At 34.8% G+C, this 15,448-nt stretch overlaps 1 protein-coding gene across 1 annotated transcript; it reads right to left on the reverse strand.

The window, feature by feature from the left end:
* Positions 1 to 776: 776 nt before the first annotated feature.
* On the reverse strand, positions 777 to 11,426 carry LOC109339523 (CCR4-NOT transcription complex subunit 11-like). Its single transcript, XM_019576978.1, has 12 exons — positions 11,185 to 11,426; positions 10,614 to 10,724; positions 6,977 to 7,063; positions 5,173 to 5,226; positions 4,860 to 5,005; positions 4,571 to 4,721; positions 4,353 to 4,490; positions 3,561 to 3,632; positions 3,397 to 3,470; positions 3,157 to 3,298; positions 1,924 to 2,002; positions 777 to 1,099 (listed from the first exon to the last, which is right to left on the reverse strand). The coding sequence occupies exons 1-12, from the start codon at positions 11,344 to 11,346 to the stop codon at positions 1,002 to 1,004; spliced, it is 1,314 nt and encodes a 437-aa protein (XP_019432523.1). The 5' UTR covers positions 11,347 to 11,426; the 3' UTR covers positions 777 to 1,001.
* Positions 11,427 to 15,448: the final 4,022 nt, after the last annotated feature.

Consider the following 15,448-nt stretch of genomic DNA (forward strand, 5'->3'; position numbering starts at 1 on the left):
CTGCCAACTAACAAAGTTTCTAAAAAAAGGGAACATTACAAATATTATCTAACTATCCTCTAACAAATTACTCCTTATCAATATCCCCCTTAAGTGAATCCTTGTCCTCATTCCTCAAGGATTGAAATCTCTTCTTCAAATCAAAATAAAATTCCCAAAGTGGTTAAGGTTGGAAATGAAGTTCTAGGAATTACAAAGAATTAGAAGAATTAAATTGAGTAAGAAGCAGGGATTAATATGGAAAAAAGGATTGCTAGATTATGTATTGACTTTGAGATAAAGAGATTACAAGAAAGTATAGAATTTTGAAAAAAATGTAGTGAGTATCAAAAATAGTTAGAATTGCTATTTATTGCTAACTATCATAACTACCAACTTACAAAGTTTCTAAAAAAAAAAGAAACATTACAAATATCATCTAACTACCCTCTAACAAAATACTCCTTATCAATTCCCTAGTTGTTTTATACAAAAACTTTTAGTACTATCCCTATTAAAAAGAAACTATGATCCTAACCAGATATTGATTTAGTAATATAAGACATCACTAGATTCTTAGACAAACCAAAAGGTTGACAATTTGATTCATATATGCGATATTTATTAGGAAAAATATTCATGCACCATGAAGGGGATTAATTCCTTACACACAAAGTAAGAGGATACTCTTGGTTATACAAAAATAAAAAACCAAAGGCATTCCTAGATGTTATTCACACTAACTAGAACACACTTTATGTAACAAAATGAATAGAGGAAACTAGGACACGTTTTCGTCAAATTTTAGTAATATAGCTGATTTCAGTAATTATGCAAATAACACTAAGCTTTGAGATAACATTGTAGTATTTATGCTAGCAAACTACAATCTTTATTGACCATAAACTGAAAATTAGTACACAACGCTAACTAGCTCTATGTAGATACATATCTACAACAGAAAACGTCTTGAATAGGTAAGGACAGGAAAGGAGAAAAAAATGAACAGCCTAAAACAACAGTCATTCCAATGACTTGAGAAGCCTGAATAACGCAGCTGCCTCTCTAATCCGCGAAAACTCAATGCAAAACGCTTGAACTTCAATGAACAGATCTTTCACTGCAAGGAAGGATCATCATTTACCAGAGTCAGTGATATGATACCAAATTCATTTTCCTCTTGTGTCCATAAAAATAATAACATTAAAAATCATGTAGAAAGAAGGCGAAAATACAAAATAAGCCCACAGTAGCCAGGGTAGAGTAGTATTTGTGATAAACCTCAAATCGTCATGCAACTCTCAGAAACCAGGCTAAATCAACATTCAAAAGTTTCATACTCGTCTATATATAATGACATAAGCCCCATAGATGCAAGGAACAGATAATGGTAGTTCAGGTTTATCTCCCTAACCCCTATGTTGGCACCAATTCCATACCAGCTTACTTGTTCAAGAGCTTATTATGGGACTTAACCCGGGCTGATACTGACCTAGTAGGCAATGACCAAGCTGAGACTGTGGCAACATGATATTTAAATCAAATGTGCAAATTTGGACATTGTATGTAGCTAAGAAATAAATTCCAGAAGTAGGAAACTAAAACTAATGGATGTTTTCCATAACAAATTTCACAAGTAGGAAATTTAAACTAATGGATATGCAGAGTAAGCACATTCAAAACCATGGTAGATAAGAGCTCAAAGCTGACCAAGGTGGAGACCTTTATGCAATAAGAAGCAACGTATGTTATATGGTTATAGATGTTCAACTATGTTCTACTTATCTATAACGTGTCAAATGCAGCATGAAATACTGCATTAATCCTCAGGGATAATAACAATAAGGGTACATACTAATGCAACCACTAATGTCACCAGGTCCAGCAATACATATATACAAATATGAAAGGCTTTTATGATCAATAGTCTATGTATAAACTCACCATTGATGATATTATTTCGAATAAGGCTTTGCAGAAAAACACAAACAAGTCTCACAAGCCTGTTCTGCATGTATTTATCCTGGGAGATAGAGGTAGAAATGTTAGATGCTAACTATGAAAATGGAAATAAAACAGACATCATGCCGACTGCAGAGACTAATGGCTATAAAACAATTTAAATTTGCATTTTTCTATGGCCATATTATTTGTATGGCAGCAGAATAGCAATGCTAAATAAATACGCAGTCACATGCATAAAGCAACCTTAAAGCTTTGCTGGACAAGTACATCCCAAAATGAGGGAATCATATCTCGTTTTGAAATGCAACTAATGCAATCTTTTCATCTGCTTCAACGAAATAGATCCACAAGAAAATTAAATTATTGAAACTGAAAAATATGTTATGTTCAATTGTGTGGCCCTTTTGCTTAGCTTTTTCTGCTTGATATGAGGATGTCATATCTTCTTGTAATGTTGTGTCTTCTCATCTAATAATAATTATTTCTTATAAAAAATAAATGTCATGTTCAAACAGAAAGTGTAAAATGGTGGCACAACTTTAACCAGGTTACTTAACCCTCCACATGTCCAGCTCTTTAAGTTCCACAAGAAAACAGGGCAGAACCAGAGGTCAGTGCAATTTGACCTAAGGTTCTTGCATAAAAGTTAGGATCAACTATTAAGAGGCCACTTAAAAGTCAAATGAACACATAAAAAAGTCTCAAGACGCAATATATAACTTCGTCAGGGGACCATTATAGAAATCACTTAATATGCAATACACACATAAATATAAAATCCAAGTACCAAATTATATCACTCTAGCATTCAGATGTGGGTGGTTTAGATAAGGCACGATTATATTTACATGCACACAAAAACTATGTGCTTGCATCATGCATTCTTGAGGAGAGAGACGTTTTTCTCCAGTTCAAAGAAGGTTGAGTTGATTTCTGTAAATTTTGAGACCTAAAACCCTCTCATATGGTCAATTGTTGTCCTCTTCTGTCTTTCAAAATTATCCCATAATTTTATTTACCTCACAAGGCCACCTCCCATCAGTGAATACAATATTATACACAAACTCAAACCAATATACCTACAGAGTCTACAATATATGGATTGGACAGGATGCAAGTAAGACTTCTGATACAGAAGAATAATCATTCTGTGAAAAATAAAATTGTTTTGACAAAATGAAAAGCTCATAGCACAAAGGTAAGGTGAAGTACCTTGATGTTCACACATGATGATATACAATTAGTGATATACATGTGAATAAATTCTGAAGGAAGTTCAACTGCTGTTGTAAGCCTGTTCACAACTTCCATCGAGTGTAGACTCATGTCCATATTGACAAGTACTGTAAAGTATCTGTATCCATAAATAAGCAAATAGAAATTAAGACAATAATACTGATTGTGTATTTATAAACTAAAGAAATAAATATTATATAGAGATATAAAGCATACTCTGATATTTCAGGAGAATTTATCAACTTAGTTAGAACATCAACTGCAATAAGGGGATTGTTTTCCACTAGTTCCTGATAGAAAAAAGAAATGAGAGCAGAACATTAAGAGTTAACTTGCTCAAAGAATTATAAAAAAGATATCAAAAAGACCACATCACGTACAGGCAACTTTCTCGGTGTCAGTCCACAGTGATATACAAGCTTTGGATCATTGGCCAGCTCCACCAGGACTTGCTGTATAAAGAAATTATGAACATCTTATTCTCCATCAAACATTTGACAAAATAATAACTAGATCTCACTTTGCATGCTGCAATGTTATGCAATTTGTAAGAAGGGATCCGTACAAAGAACCATCTATACTCTTACAGAAAGAATATTCTGTCTGGTTTTTTTAACTTTAACTTAAAAGCCCCGGCTTTTCTTTTTACTATAACTAATAGAGAGGGACTTTTATTACAAATTAATCAGAAAGGTCTGCCACGTAATCCTATTTCCACACGGGCTCCTTCACTTGGCATGTCTGTTATGCCTGATGCCTTTTTAGAATCAGTTTCTCGTCTGTTGCTCAATTGTTTCTTGACTAGCTTTAGTGCTTTTAGTAGAAGTAAAGAGGCTAATTGTTATTGCAATGCACAATCTATGCTACTATTTGCTACATTTGGTTATCATTTAACACTCACTTAAAGTGAACTTAGTTGGCTCAGCAAATGACTTGGGATAAGATTAGGAGTTCAGCTTCTGTTTGGTGTAAAGCACATTTTCAAGGCCTTATCCTTGAAAGAATGAGCAGGGATTGGGCATCTTTGCCCTATCAATCTTGAGTCTGCTTTGCTGTCGTTTTATTTTCCCTTTTCAGCGTAGAAGATTTCATATCATCCAGATTCCTCGTGTTATTATTTACTACATTTTAATTAACTTTTATCAACAATTCAAAAACAATAATATTGTCACCTCTTGCTGTGCAGGTGCAAGGGCTCCCTTCAGAGCTTTTGCAATTAAGTCCCTTGCAGCAGCCCCTCTGCTTGTATCAACGCACATACCATAGTCCCACATCAGTTCATGATTGTCATCGGGGTTTAACCAAACAAGCTGAAAAGACCTTCCGAGCATAAATAGTTTGAACAAATTAAGCTTTAAGATTAAACATTGCATATTCAAATATGCAGTACCTCCCCATCAAGTATTGGGAGCCTTGGTGGAACAGGCCTGATCCAGTGAGGACTTAATCCTTCTAGTGAAAGATTTGACAACAGACCAACTACTGCTTCATCTTTATCACCGGATCCAATTTTAGGTTTTATTCCAGGGTGCAAATCAAACCTATAACTAGGCTGTTAATATTACTGAGAACATATGAACTTTAAATTGCCATTATAGAATAGCTACAGGAAACTATTAAGGGGAGGCAGAAAACCAAAATGACAGTAATTAAAAAGCTTCAACTACATAAGAACATACTCTGGTGAATCTACATCACAATTGGAGGGAACATCAGGATCTGGGACTACATTTTTTACAGAACCATCTTTAAATAAGTAAGGATATGGTTCTAGATGAACTTTATCAGGAAATTGCTGCTGCAACTGATCTAGTGGTGGAAATTCCTTCAATCAGAGAGAATAAATAAGTACATAATTAAACATGATGTAAAGCAAGGACAGGACAATCATGGAGAATTTTAAAAACCAGGGATACATCCAAGAAAATTAAGATATTACGGAAGGGTAGGAATATAATGGATAGATGGTTAACAAATCTGTAAGTAACTTACATGCAATGACTGATCAAATGTTTTCACATAATCTGAAGCAGACTGTTGAAGAAGCTGCAATCCAACAGTGACAAAAAAACACCTCAGAAATTCCAAACTAAAGACAACATCTCATGAGGAGAAAGTAAGGAAGCAAATATGCACCAACAACAAACATTTCATGCCAAGAATAATCAACACAAAGGTATATCATACACAATCAACAAAAGGACATGCCACAAATATCTAGATGCATGTTGAAGGAAATGCCAACAGATCCTAAGAATGAAAAATGTTAGATGCAAATACACAACAAAGAACATGCTATTTATAATTTTTTTGATCTGTAACAAAAGTTGACGATTAACAAGGATAGCTTTAATTGAGCTATTCTTTTAGAGTGGAAAAGAGGCTGCATAGAAGAAAGAAAAGTGCTTCAGAAAACAAAGCTGACAGACATACCAAAACAAACTGAAAGGAAAAATTTAGAACAATAAAGCCAGCAGTCTCTAAAATACGAACTAGTCAAGTAAGCCCCCTAAAGAAAATGTTTTTCCTATATCATTGTGAATAAAATTATAAACTCTAAATAAACACATCCAAGTTACATAAAACAAAGCACATCTCTATAAAACCTTCCTGTCTATATTCCATACTTGACTATGGGTGGTTGATGCAGAGTAGCAATAACAGTATTTCATTTCAAATCTTGCAAATTTGTAATAAGAACATCTATAAATCTCCTCTACCCAGAGTCCATATTCAAAGAAAATGAAGTGAATAATAGATAGCCAGAATTGATTTGTAACTGGATTAATAGGAAATATGCTTAACAGAAAATGACTTCAGATCTAAGTAGTCAATCCCAGAACATCCCAGCCAACCAAATAATGGGTAGCGGGTCAGCAGATACTGGGATGGCAGGGATAAGGATATTTAGGGTTAGTTTGGGAGTTGGATTTTGGAGGGAAAGGGAAGGCTTGAGAGCCATGAAATACACTTGTGTGATGACTTCCAAGCCTTCCCTTTCCCTCCAAAATCCAACTCCCAAACTAACCCTTAGGGAAGCAAAACAAACAATACCATACACATATAAATGGTAAAAAATACCTTAAAAAAACACAATTAAAGATATAAGCTCTAAATGCATGACATGACTCAAATATAATAAAAGTAAGTACTAAGTAGTTCAAAATTCCAAAATAAGACAACTAAGTTTAAGGAATTAAACCTCTATAAGGCTTAAAAGTAAGTACGAAATACTAGGTACATCACTTAGACTAATAGTCTATTCTAAGCATTCAAAATATTATAGTGAATAAGGTTGATGGCTGAGATAGTAGTGGTGGCTGAGATGATGCCATGGCTGATGACTCACAAGGTTTGGGGATTTGAGAGCTGCTCACTCAAGGTCCACTGGTCCAGTTGTTCGAATGGGTTGAGAGCTGCTCACCCAGGTCCTTTTTTTTAAATAGGTTTAGGTGTTTGTCAAAATGACCAAAAGGTTCAAAAAGGGACATAACGTTTTAAAAAAGAGGGCAAAATGGGCTTTTAACCCCGTGGTCCCTTTCCCAGTGAGATCCCACTTGAAAACTAGGATGGGATCCCGGGATTTGGAGCTGTGATAGTTGGGAATGAATTGCAAATCCCATCTCAAAGCCATGCCAAAATGGGATGAGAACCCGGGATCCCAATGGGGTCTGAAATCGAGCCAATCAACTACTTAGCTTCAGACAGTTTATTTACTTATTTTTGTTAAGCACTTCTGATAGGTTAAAACAAGTATTCCACAATTGTTTTTAAGAAATATTAAACAGAATCTAACCTCATTTCCACTGTTGGATCCATCAACACCTAATAGCTGTAGAATAAATGCCCTCTCAACTTTTTCCGACTCTTCGTGACAAGCAGCCTGTAACCAAAAAATTATACTTATTAAACATTCACATAAATCAATTAAACTGCAAAAAGTTCATGAGAAAAATACAAAATTCAAGAAAAAATGGTCAAAAAATAGAAGACATATTAGCACAAGCTAACTTATTAATATATAAATGAAAAATGGCGTAGTTTCAGTTTCTTATAATTAACCTGCATAAGTGTTCCAGTAAAGATTTTCAGTAAGAATTCCAAATTCCAATAGACAATAGACAAAAGAAAAACCTATGTAGTAGACGATTTCTACTACAGGGATCAATCAATGCCAATTGGCTCAATCAGAATCCAAATAACATTTAGAGCGAGATATTTTCTAATGGTTTCTCCTACTGTTCCCTTAAGTCTTCCCCTTAATTGGACTATCTTCTCTCCACATTCTCACTGGCTTGGTTGTCAAACTCGACTAAAGTTTTGTGCCTCATTGGTGAAATCATGTCCACTCACAGCAAACTGGTCATCTGGTAGGCTCGCATCAAACCAGTCTTGTCGATGTGGCCCATGGCATATAACAAATTCCACCATCATGGCATTGTGGGCACAGGGCGGACGTCACTATGGCGGTTGACAAAAAATAATTAACAAAATATAATACATATAACAACAACCAAGCCTTTATCCCATTAGGTGGGGTCGACTACATGGATTGAACGATGCCAAATGCTCTATCATAAATCAAGTTCATTGACAAAACATTGATCGTCTAAGCATTTCTTAATCATTTCGCCTATGGTTTTTTTTGTTCTCCTTCTTAATCTAAATACATGACATTTTTTGTCCAACATTCAATCTCATATAGCATTGCAAGTCTTATAGTCGTGCGGTAAAACTTCCCCTTAACCTTGAGTGGTATCTTTTTATCACAAATGACACTTGAAGCACTCCGCCTTTTCATCCAACCCGCTTGAATCCTATGGTTCACATCTCCGTCAATTTTCTCATTGTCTTATATGATTGACACAAGGTACCTAAATCTAGTGACTTGTGGTATGATATGATCCTCAATCTTTATCTCCACAATAGGATTTGCTCGCCTCTTGCTAAACTTACACTTCATATACTCCATCTTACTTTGACTTATACGAAATCTATGTGCTTCTAAAGCTTGTCTTCACATTTGTAACTTCTCATTTAATTCCTCTCTAGAGTCTCCTACCAAGACAATATTATCTGCGAAAAACATGCATTGTAGCATTGGATCTTGGATATGCTCATTAAACACATAACACAAGGTTAAAAAAATTAGTAATAGCAACATCACAACAAGCAACAAATAACATAACACAAGGTTCAAGAAAATCACCATCTCATAACTTATTAAGGTCACTAGAAAATTAAAATTACCACTACAAAAATGTAAAAATGATTGTCTCATTACTTATTAAGAAGGTCACTAGAAAATTAAAATTACCAATACAAAAACGTAAAATGAGTAGTTGAAGAAAGAAGAAAGAAGCTGCTGCCTCACACAGAACGAAGCAGTTGAAACAGTTGCTGGAGTAGTATTTGAAGACTGGAGTCACTGCAAAGAGGAGAGAACGAAGCAGAGACAAAGTAGCTGTAGTGAAACAAAGCAGAGACGAATTTTCTGCGCTGAAAGAAAGTCGCACAAGAGAGGGAAAGCAGCGACAAACAAGAGAGGGGAAGCAGCGACAAACAAGAGCGGGGAAGCAGCGACAAACAAGAGCGGGGAAGCAGGGACGAACAAGAGAGGGAAGCAGCGACGAACAACAGAGGGGAAGCAGCGACAAACAAGAGAGGTGAAGCAGAGACGAACAAGAGAGAGGAAGTTTCTGTATTTGAAGCAGAGAAGCACGACTTAAGTTAGGATTTCCAATTTTTGGGTAAAAACCCAAAATTTCCCTTAAAACCCTGAATACCTAAAATTATCCCGAAAACCCAAAACAAAAAGCTGCAAAAAGCCCACTTGTAGCGCCATGTCCCCCTTTTCCACCATGCATCGTTGCTGCCATAACATCAGTCCTAATTCACCAAATGGTGGGCATCGCCATTTAACACGTTTTTCGAAAAAGTGAATGGCACTCGGCCTGGAACCACCTCCGCTTTCTGCCATGGCCACCATTCGAAATACTGTATAAAACTCGATTAAAACTCACTCAAACAAACTTGGGAGTTTAAGGACGATTTTTCAGTTTAACTCAATTTCGTAGAGTTGGATGCATATTCTTAAATAATTTGAGCTTTGTCATGAGAAGGTAAAGCCCCTCCAGCCACATTTTCTCCTAACAGTGTGTTTCTAAGCTCCAAAACAGCTTATCAAATGCTTTTGGAGCTGCTTCCTCTTTGCACTTCAAACTTAAGGAATTATGTATTCTATTTACTGTGGCTTCATCAGTGGCTTGTTCACAGAACTTGTATTAATTTCAGACATCTTCTGCCTCTTCCCTTTAATTGCTACTTTTGCTTTCAGTTTTCTATTTGCTAATTTCACAGTTGAATGTCTTGACTTTCATCTGTCAATAGATTTAGAAGTGGCTTCCTAGATGTAACATGACATCAAGTACAAACATATTTCACGAAAAATTAAATTCCTTCTTCATTCAACGAGACACATTTAGTCATGGTAGTTAGTGTCATATGATTCGTGAGATACGAATCACGATTTTCACATTCTAAGGTGGCCCAAACCTAACGTCTCTCACCCAATCACACTCGGGTGGTAAAATGTAAAAACCCTGAGATGACTTGCTACCCTTTCAGAATTGTTTCTTCTTCCTTTGGCTTTGGCTATCTCTTATTCCTTTGTTGTTGCTGGACAGCCATTTCCGCTTCTTTTTCTTCATTAAGAATTGTTTCTTACCCTCAATCATTTCTACACTTTTTGTGCTTTTAGTTGTTGTCACTTTGGTGTTATTTTGCTGTTTTGATGAGTCTTATGATTTGAACATAAAGAACTTGTTATTTTTCTATTATATTTATGATATGACTTATGAATTATGACTCATGGATAACTTGTCTTATTTTCCTGTTGAGTCTTATGACTCTTATCTTAAGAGTTTCCAAATTTGAGAAATAGAACTAGAACTAGAAAACTGCTACATGGAAATAATCTTAGCTTCCAATTTTACACAATATTTTGGCCTGTCTTTTTATTCATCTGAGGGGTTCCAAAGCTGGCACAAGTATGTTTTAAATGAAAATTTTACTGTATGTTGTTGAGCAATGTAGAAACCTTACCGTCCCCTCTACCACCATACTTTTACATAGCATTTGACAAACATAACACGGAATGAGATTTACTGTTATGTTCTCTTTCGTTCTGCCCCTTTTAGTGGAACAAAAATGCTCCACTGTTTAATCTCATGTCATGTTATTTCTATTCTATGGATAAAATAAACTAAAGGGCAAACAGAAGTTACAGAATGGCCTGTTTTGACATATATTAAATGCTACCTTATTTTTTCTCCTCCATAATTCAAAATTTAGTTCAAAGAATTACACAAAGAACCTATTAAAACAGCTCTCTAACTCAATAAATCGCATAAAAAACACCAGAATTTACTTACATTTAAAATGAAACTTATGAACGGGTTTGAAGCAGATTCCTGGGATGAATATGCCTCAAGTAGCAAAGCAAAAGCAATTAACCGCCGAGTAGTGTTGAGTACCTTATTATCCTGCCCATAGCATTAAAACAATAAATAAAAAAACAAAATTACACCCCATTTCCACAAAAGTACCTAAATAAATTACATAATGAACCCAACAAAAAATAGAAAATAAGAAGAGTTGACATGGCAAAAACAATAAGAGAAAAAAAGATGTATGCACCAACAGGCGTATGAGTTTTTTACATTGTCAGTGCATCATCCACCATTCATTTTCAATCATCACTAACTCTATAAATAAAAGTAATGCAAATGAATGTTGAATGACACACTCATTGTTTATAAATTTTTACTCATAACCTCCGGTCTGGGAATAACTTATACACGGTCTTACTGTTTCAGTGTTTGAACTCATAACCTCCGGTTCACCGGGCAAACAATCTTATAGTTGCGCCAAGACTCGCCCTCTTGAAATCATAAAACTCAAATGATATGAAATTAAAATGCATAAAAAAGGTAAAATTGAAACCTGCAAAAGCATGAGGAGATAGGAACAGAGAGTGAAGTGTCGAGTGGTAGAAATGTTGGAGTTGAATTCGGAGATGATCTCATGGAGTGGACGTTGTTCTGATTTGAGAAGAGAGTATAGTGATTGCGATTCTTCGCCACTCAACCTACGAATACTAGTCATTGCGAAGAGATGAGATTGGGAAAGTTAGGGTTCTACGGAATTGGGGGAAAATCGAGACCCCAGGAATCTCAACTTGTTTCGGTTTTCTTCTTCTAACAGTGTTTTTCTTTGGGACTATATGAGCATGATTCAAATGATACTAATGATGATTTGGATTATGAGTAAAGTTCATTTTCATTTGTCCAAATTTTACAAAATTAATATTCCAATGAAAGAAAAATAAAAGTTAAATTTGATTTAAATCAGTTATTTTTACAATACAATACACTGTAGGGTTTCTAAGTTAAAAAATTATTTTACATCTTGTTATTGATTTTATAAAAAATCTAATAATTCAGATTTTACTAGTACAGATCATATTAACTATTAGATCTTTATAGAATAGATAAATAAAACAAAGATTAGTTTTTTTTTTTTTAACTGAGAGTGATTAATCCCCTCCCCAAAGGCTAACTTTTATGTCATTTTTTAGTTTTATAAGAAACTATTTTAATTCATATTTTATTATTTTTGTACTTTGAATTTTTTACATTTTTATAGATTAAAATAATAAGAAATTATTGAATATATTAAACTGAGTATTGAAAAATGGATGGGTGAAGATTGCTTATTCTATTTATTTTATTTAATTACCCCAGTATCTATTATCTATTTATTTACATTTATTATACTGCTGTTTCTATCTTGAGTTTTGTTTTGAATCAAGTTTTTTTAACTTTAAATTAATATGTTTATTCTATGTTTTAACCATTGAAGTATTGAGCTGAGATTTTCTGATTTAATTCCTTTTGAATCGGACATTTTGTTATATTTTTTGTGAGATTTTTATTCAGTAAATTGCCAATGCAATCCCAAAAGATTGTCTTTTTTAAATTTTCTAGTTTAATTGAATAAAAATAATTGGAGTTTAGACTTTAGACAATTTTGTATTGAAATATATTTTCTTTTAGTAATTTGCCAATTAAATTAATGATTTGTCATTTTGAGTGTTTAATACAATTTTGGAATGTCAGCAATCATTTTCGTATCTCTCCTCTTATTGCAAATTAACAAAATGTGAGTCTAACTAAAGAACAAGTTTTTTCATTGGGGATGACTATAATTTAATATAAATTATGGATAATTTTATTGTCCAAGGAAAATGTTGAAACTATTTTTCTATAAGTATTTATAGTTATGATTATAATAAAAGCGCTGATTATTATATAGGTATTATTTGAGGCTTGGCCTAATGAAATTCATATTAGTGTCTTTTGGTTATCTTCAGGGCAAAGTAGGAGAGAATGAACTTAGAAAATAGAAATAATGATGATTGTGGGTGATGTCTTAAGCTTATAAGAAGCAGAGAATCCATAAACCTCTCAAATATTCCATGGTTACATTTGCATTTGAGAATGAACGATTGAGGTGAGCAAATCTAAATATTTAGATAGGGATGGCAATGATAGTTAATCACCAAGAAGCCTCGAAGGTTATTTAGGTGACTTTATTGGGTGAAAACTCAAGTTTGCCACCCATATGTCCATAATAGCCTCACAATAGTTTTATAGCTCTGAAAATTGGATGGATGATATTACTTGCCAAAGATATGAAATCTTAATCCACTGTTTTTGTGTTGAGTAACTCAGGATTTCTTTTATTCTTTTAACTTTCCTTTTATATAGGTTGGTGTGAATATTGCTTATCTACTAGGCCAACATAAAAATTGTAGCTTATCTCATAGCTAAGTTTATTTTAGTATGAAATAGGAGGATTGATTTCTGATCGTGCATAAAAGAGCTATTTCAAGTTTTACTAGTTATACTTGCTAAGGATTGTAATAAAATGGTTGGTGATGCAATTTTTACCCACATACACAATGAGAATGGTTATGGACATGTTATCATTGACATATGTTTCTAACATAGCAAAAGCAACAAAATCAGAAGTAAGTAACATTTTCCATGATATTATATTCCCGTTTAAATCTTATAAAGAGCAAAATCATGGCAATCAAACTCTCAAGGTTAACAAGTTGTCTATATTGAGCAATTACTCATAATTTTGAAATATTACTTTACTGAACATTAGGCATAAGTATGTTGTTTTGTGGATAAACAGTGTGGTAAGAGTGAAGGTTCGGGCAAGAATCTTTTTGGTATCTGGATGGACATTGACTCGAACCTGCCAGTAGAGATACCTGAAAAGGTTCTCTGACGATCAAGTCAGTATGAGATTGGAGAGATAATGCTATGGAGCAATAAATGAGAGGCAAAGAGATAAGTAGAGAATAATAATGGCCAGTGATAGGGGATAGTGATTAGAATACTTCATGTTGTAGGGAAACCCCTATTTATAATGGTTGAGATGAATAGCGTGACTCTAGAGGGTACTGTTGGCATGATCAATCGTTCAGGCCTGGCAGGTGCTGTTTTTCCCGTGTCAGGCAGATTTGGTAGGCCATGTGCATGGTTGACTTGTAGACGATGTCAGGTCTGGTAGTCGTATTGCAATCTATCATTATCGTGTTGGCAGGAAGGTAGGTGGGATTGCAAGTGGTGTGGTAGTGCGTTGTTGGCACTGTGACAAGTGGAAGTGGTTCAAAATTCGACCCAATAAGTCTGGCCAGCGGGCCTATGAAGCCCTTCAACCGGTCATGCCCATGTTTTGATCGGTTGGGAGAGGAGACAATCCGGGCAAAGGGGGCATACGAAGAAAATGGAAGGGATATGCTACTCCCGATACATTTCCTTCTCTCAGTCGGTAAGAAAGAAACATGGAAGGGAGAAAATGAATGTGATATGATAAAAATGACGGGAAATTCAATACAATGACAAAGAAATTTCTAACCGAGTATATGCAACGGATAATAATTTCCCCAAATTGCTAGAATCTATGAGGAGCAATAATAAATAATGCAATAACTAAGAATACACAAGGGACACCAGAATTTTAACGTAGAAAATCTTCCCAATGTGAGAAGTAAAAATCACATATACAAACCAGTCAATCAAGCTTCACTATGATCAAAATAGGAATACAAGAGTATCTCCAAATACGGTGCAAAACTTGCTCAATAATACATCATACAATAGAGCAATAAGCTTGAAAATGAGAACACAAAGTTGTAGAAAAAACCAGAAAAACAACCACTATTTTGGCTCATTTTCTACCACCTCGGATGACTTCTCACCGATCCAATTGTTCAAAATGAAGTACCAGAAGCTGTGAACCTTCTGTCTAAATTTCAACGGGATTCAACGGTGAACGAAGATGTAGTCGCAATTCTCCCACAGCTGTTATGAGTTCTTGCGGGTTGAGTTCTTTCAACTTCTCTCTCACTTTTCTATTGCCTCTTTTTGCCTACTCTGACTTCACAGCTTTTTGTCATCTGACTCGTATCAATTAGATTAAGTGGGACAAGTAGGTTTTTCCCAATTGGGTCTTTCACCATATAGGAAGGGAGCTCAAACCCAACAAATCTCCCCCTCACAACTATATGGAGAGAATTGCCAAATTGACGATCTCATAACAAGTTTCAAACTTCCACCTTGTTAAGGCCTTAGTCATCATATCAGCATGATTATCATCTGTATGAACCTTAGCCAATTCCAACAACCTAGCATCCAAAGCATCATATATTCAATGATACATCACATCAATGTGTTTGGACCTAGAATGAAAAGTTGAATTTTTCCCAAGCTGAATTGCACTTTGACTATCACAAACTAACAAGTATTTGTCTTGGACAAAACCAAGCCCCTACAAGAATTTCTACACCCAAAGCAACTCTTTGCATGCTTCAGTAATGGCAATGAACTCTGCCTCAATAGTGGACTATGCAACACACTTTTACAACCTAGATTGCCATGTTACAGCTCTCCTGCAAACTTAATCAAGTAACCTGAAGTGGACTTTCTAGAATCAATGTCTCCAGTCATATCAGAATCATTATAGCCCACAAGAGTAGGTTTATCACCTCCAAAACAAAGCCTCAAACTAGCAGTACCACAAATATACCTTAAAATCCATTTCACAACATTTCAATGCTCTCTACTTGGATTTGATAGAAATCTACTAACTGTACCAACAACATGTACAATATCTGGTCTTGTACACACCA

This window comes from Lupinus angustifolius, unplaced genomic scaffold, assembly GCF_001865875.1.
Source record: "Lupinus angustifolius cultivar Tanjil unplaced genomic scaffold, LupAngTanjil_v1.0 Scaffold_79_66, whole genome shotgun sequence".
NCBI lineage: Eukaryota > Viridiplantae > Streptophyta > Magnoliopsida > Fabales > Fabaceae > Lupinus > Lupinus angustifolius.

Excerpts from the sequence above, each read along its gene's own strand:
- LOC109339523 (XM_019576978.1), bottom strand. The coding sequence starts at position 11,346 with ATGACTAGTATTCGTAGGTTGAGTGGCGAAGAATCGCAATCACTATAC. Across the intron at positions 7,064-10,613 it reads TCATAAGTTTCATTTTAAAT|GCTGCTTGTCACGAAGAGTC; the intron begins GTAAGTAAATTC and ends TTTTGGTTACAG. Across the intron at positions 4,491-4,570 it reads TCCCAATACTTGATGGGGAG|CTTGTTTGGTTAAACCCCGA; the intron begins GTACTGCATATT and ends AGGTCTTTTCAG.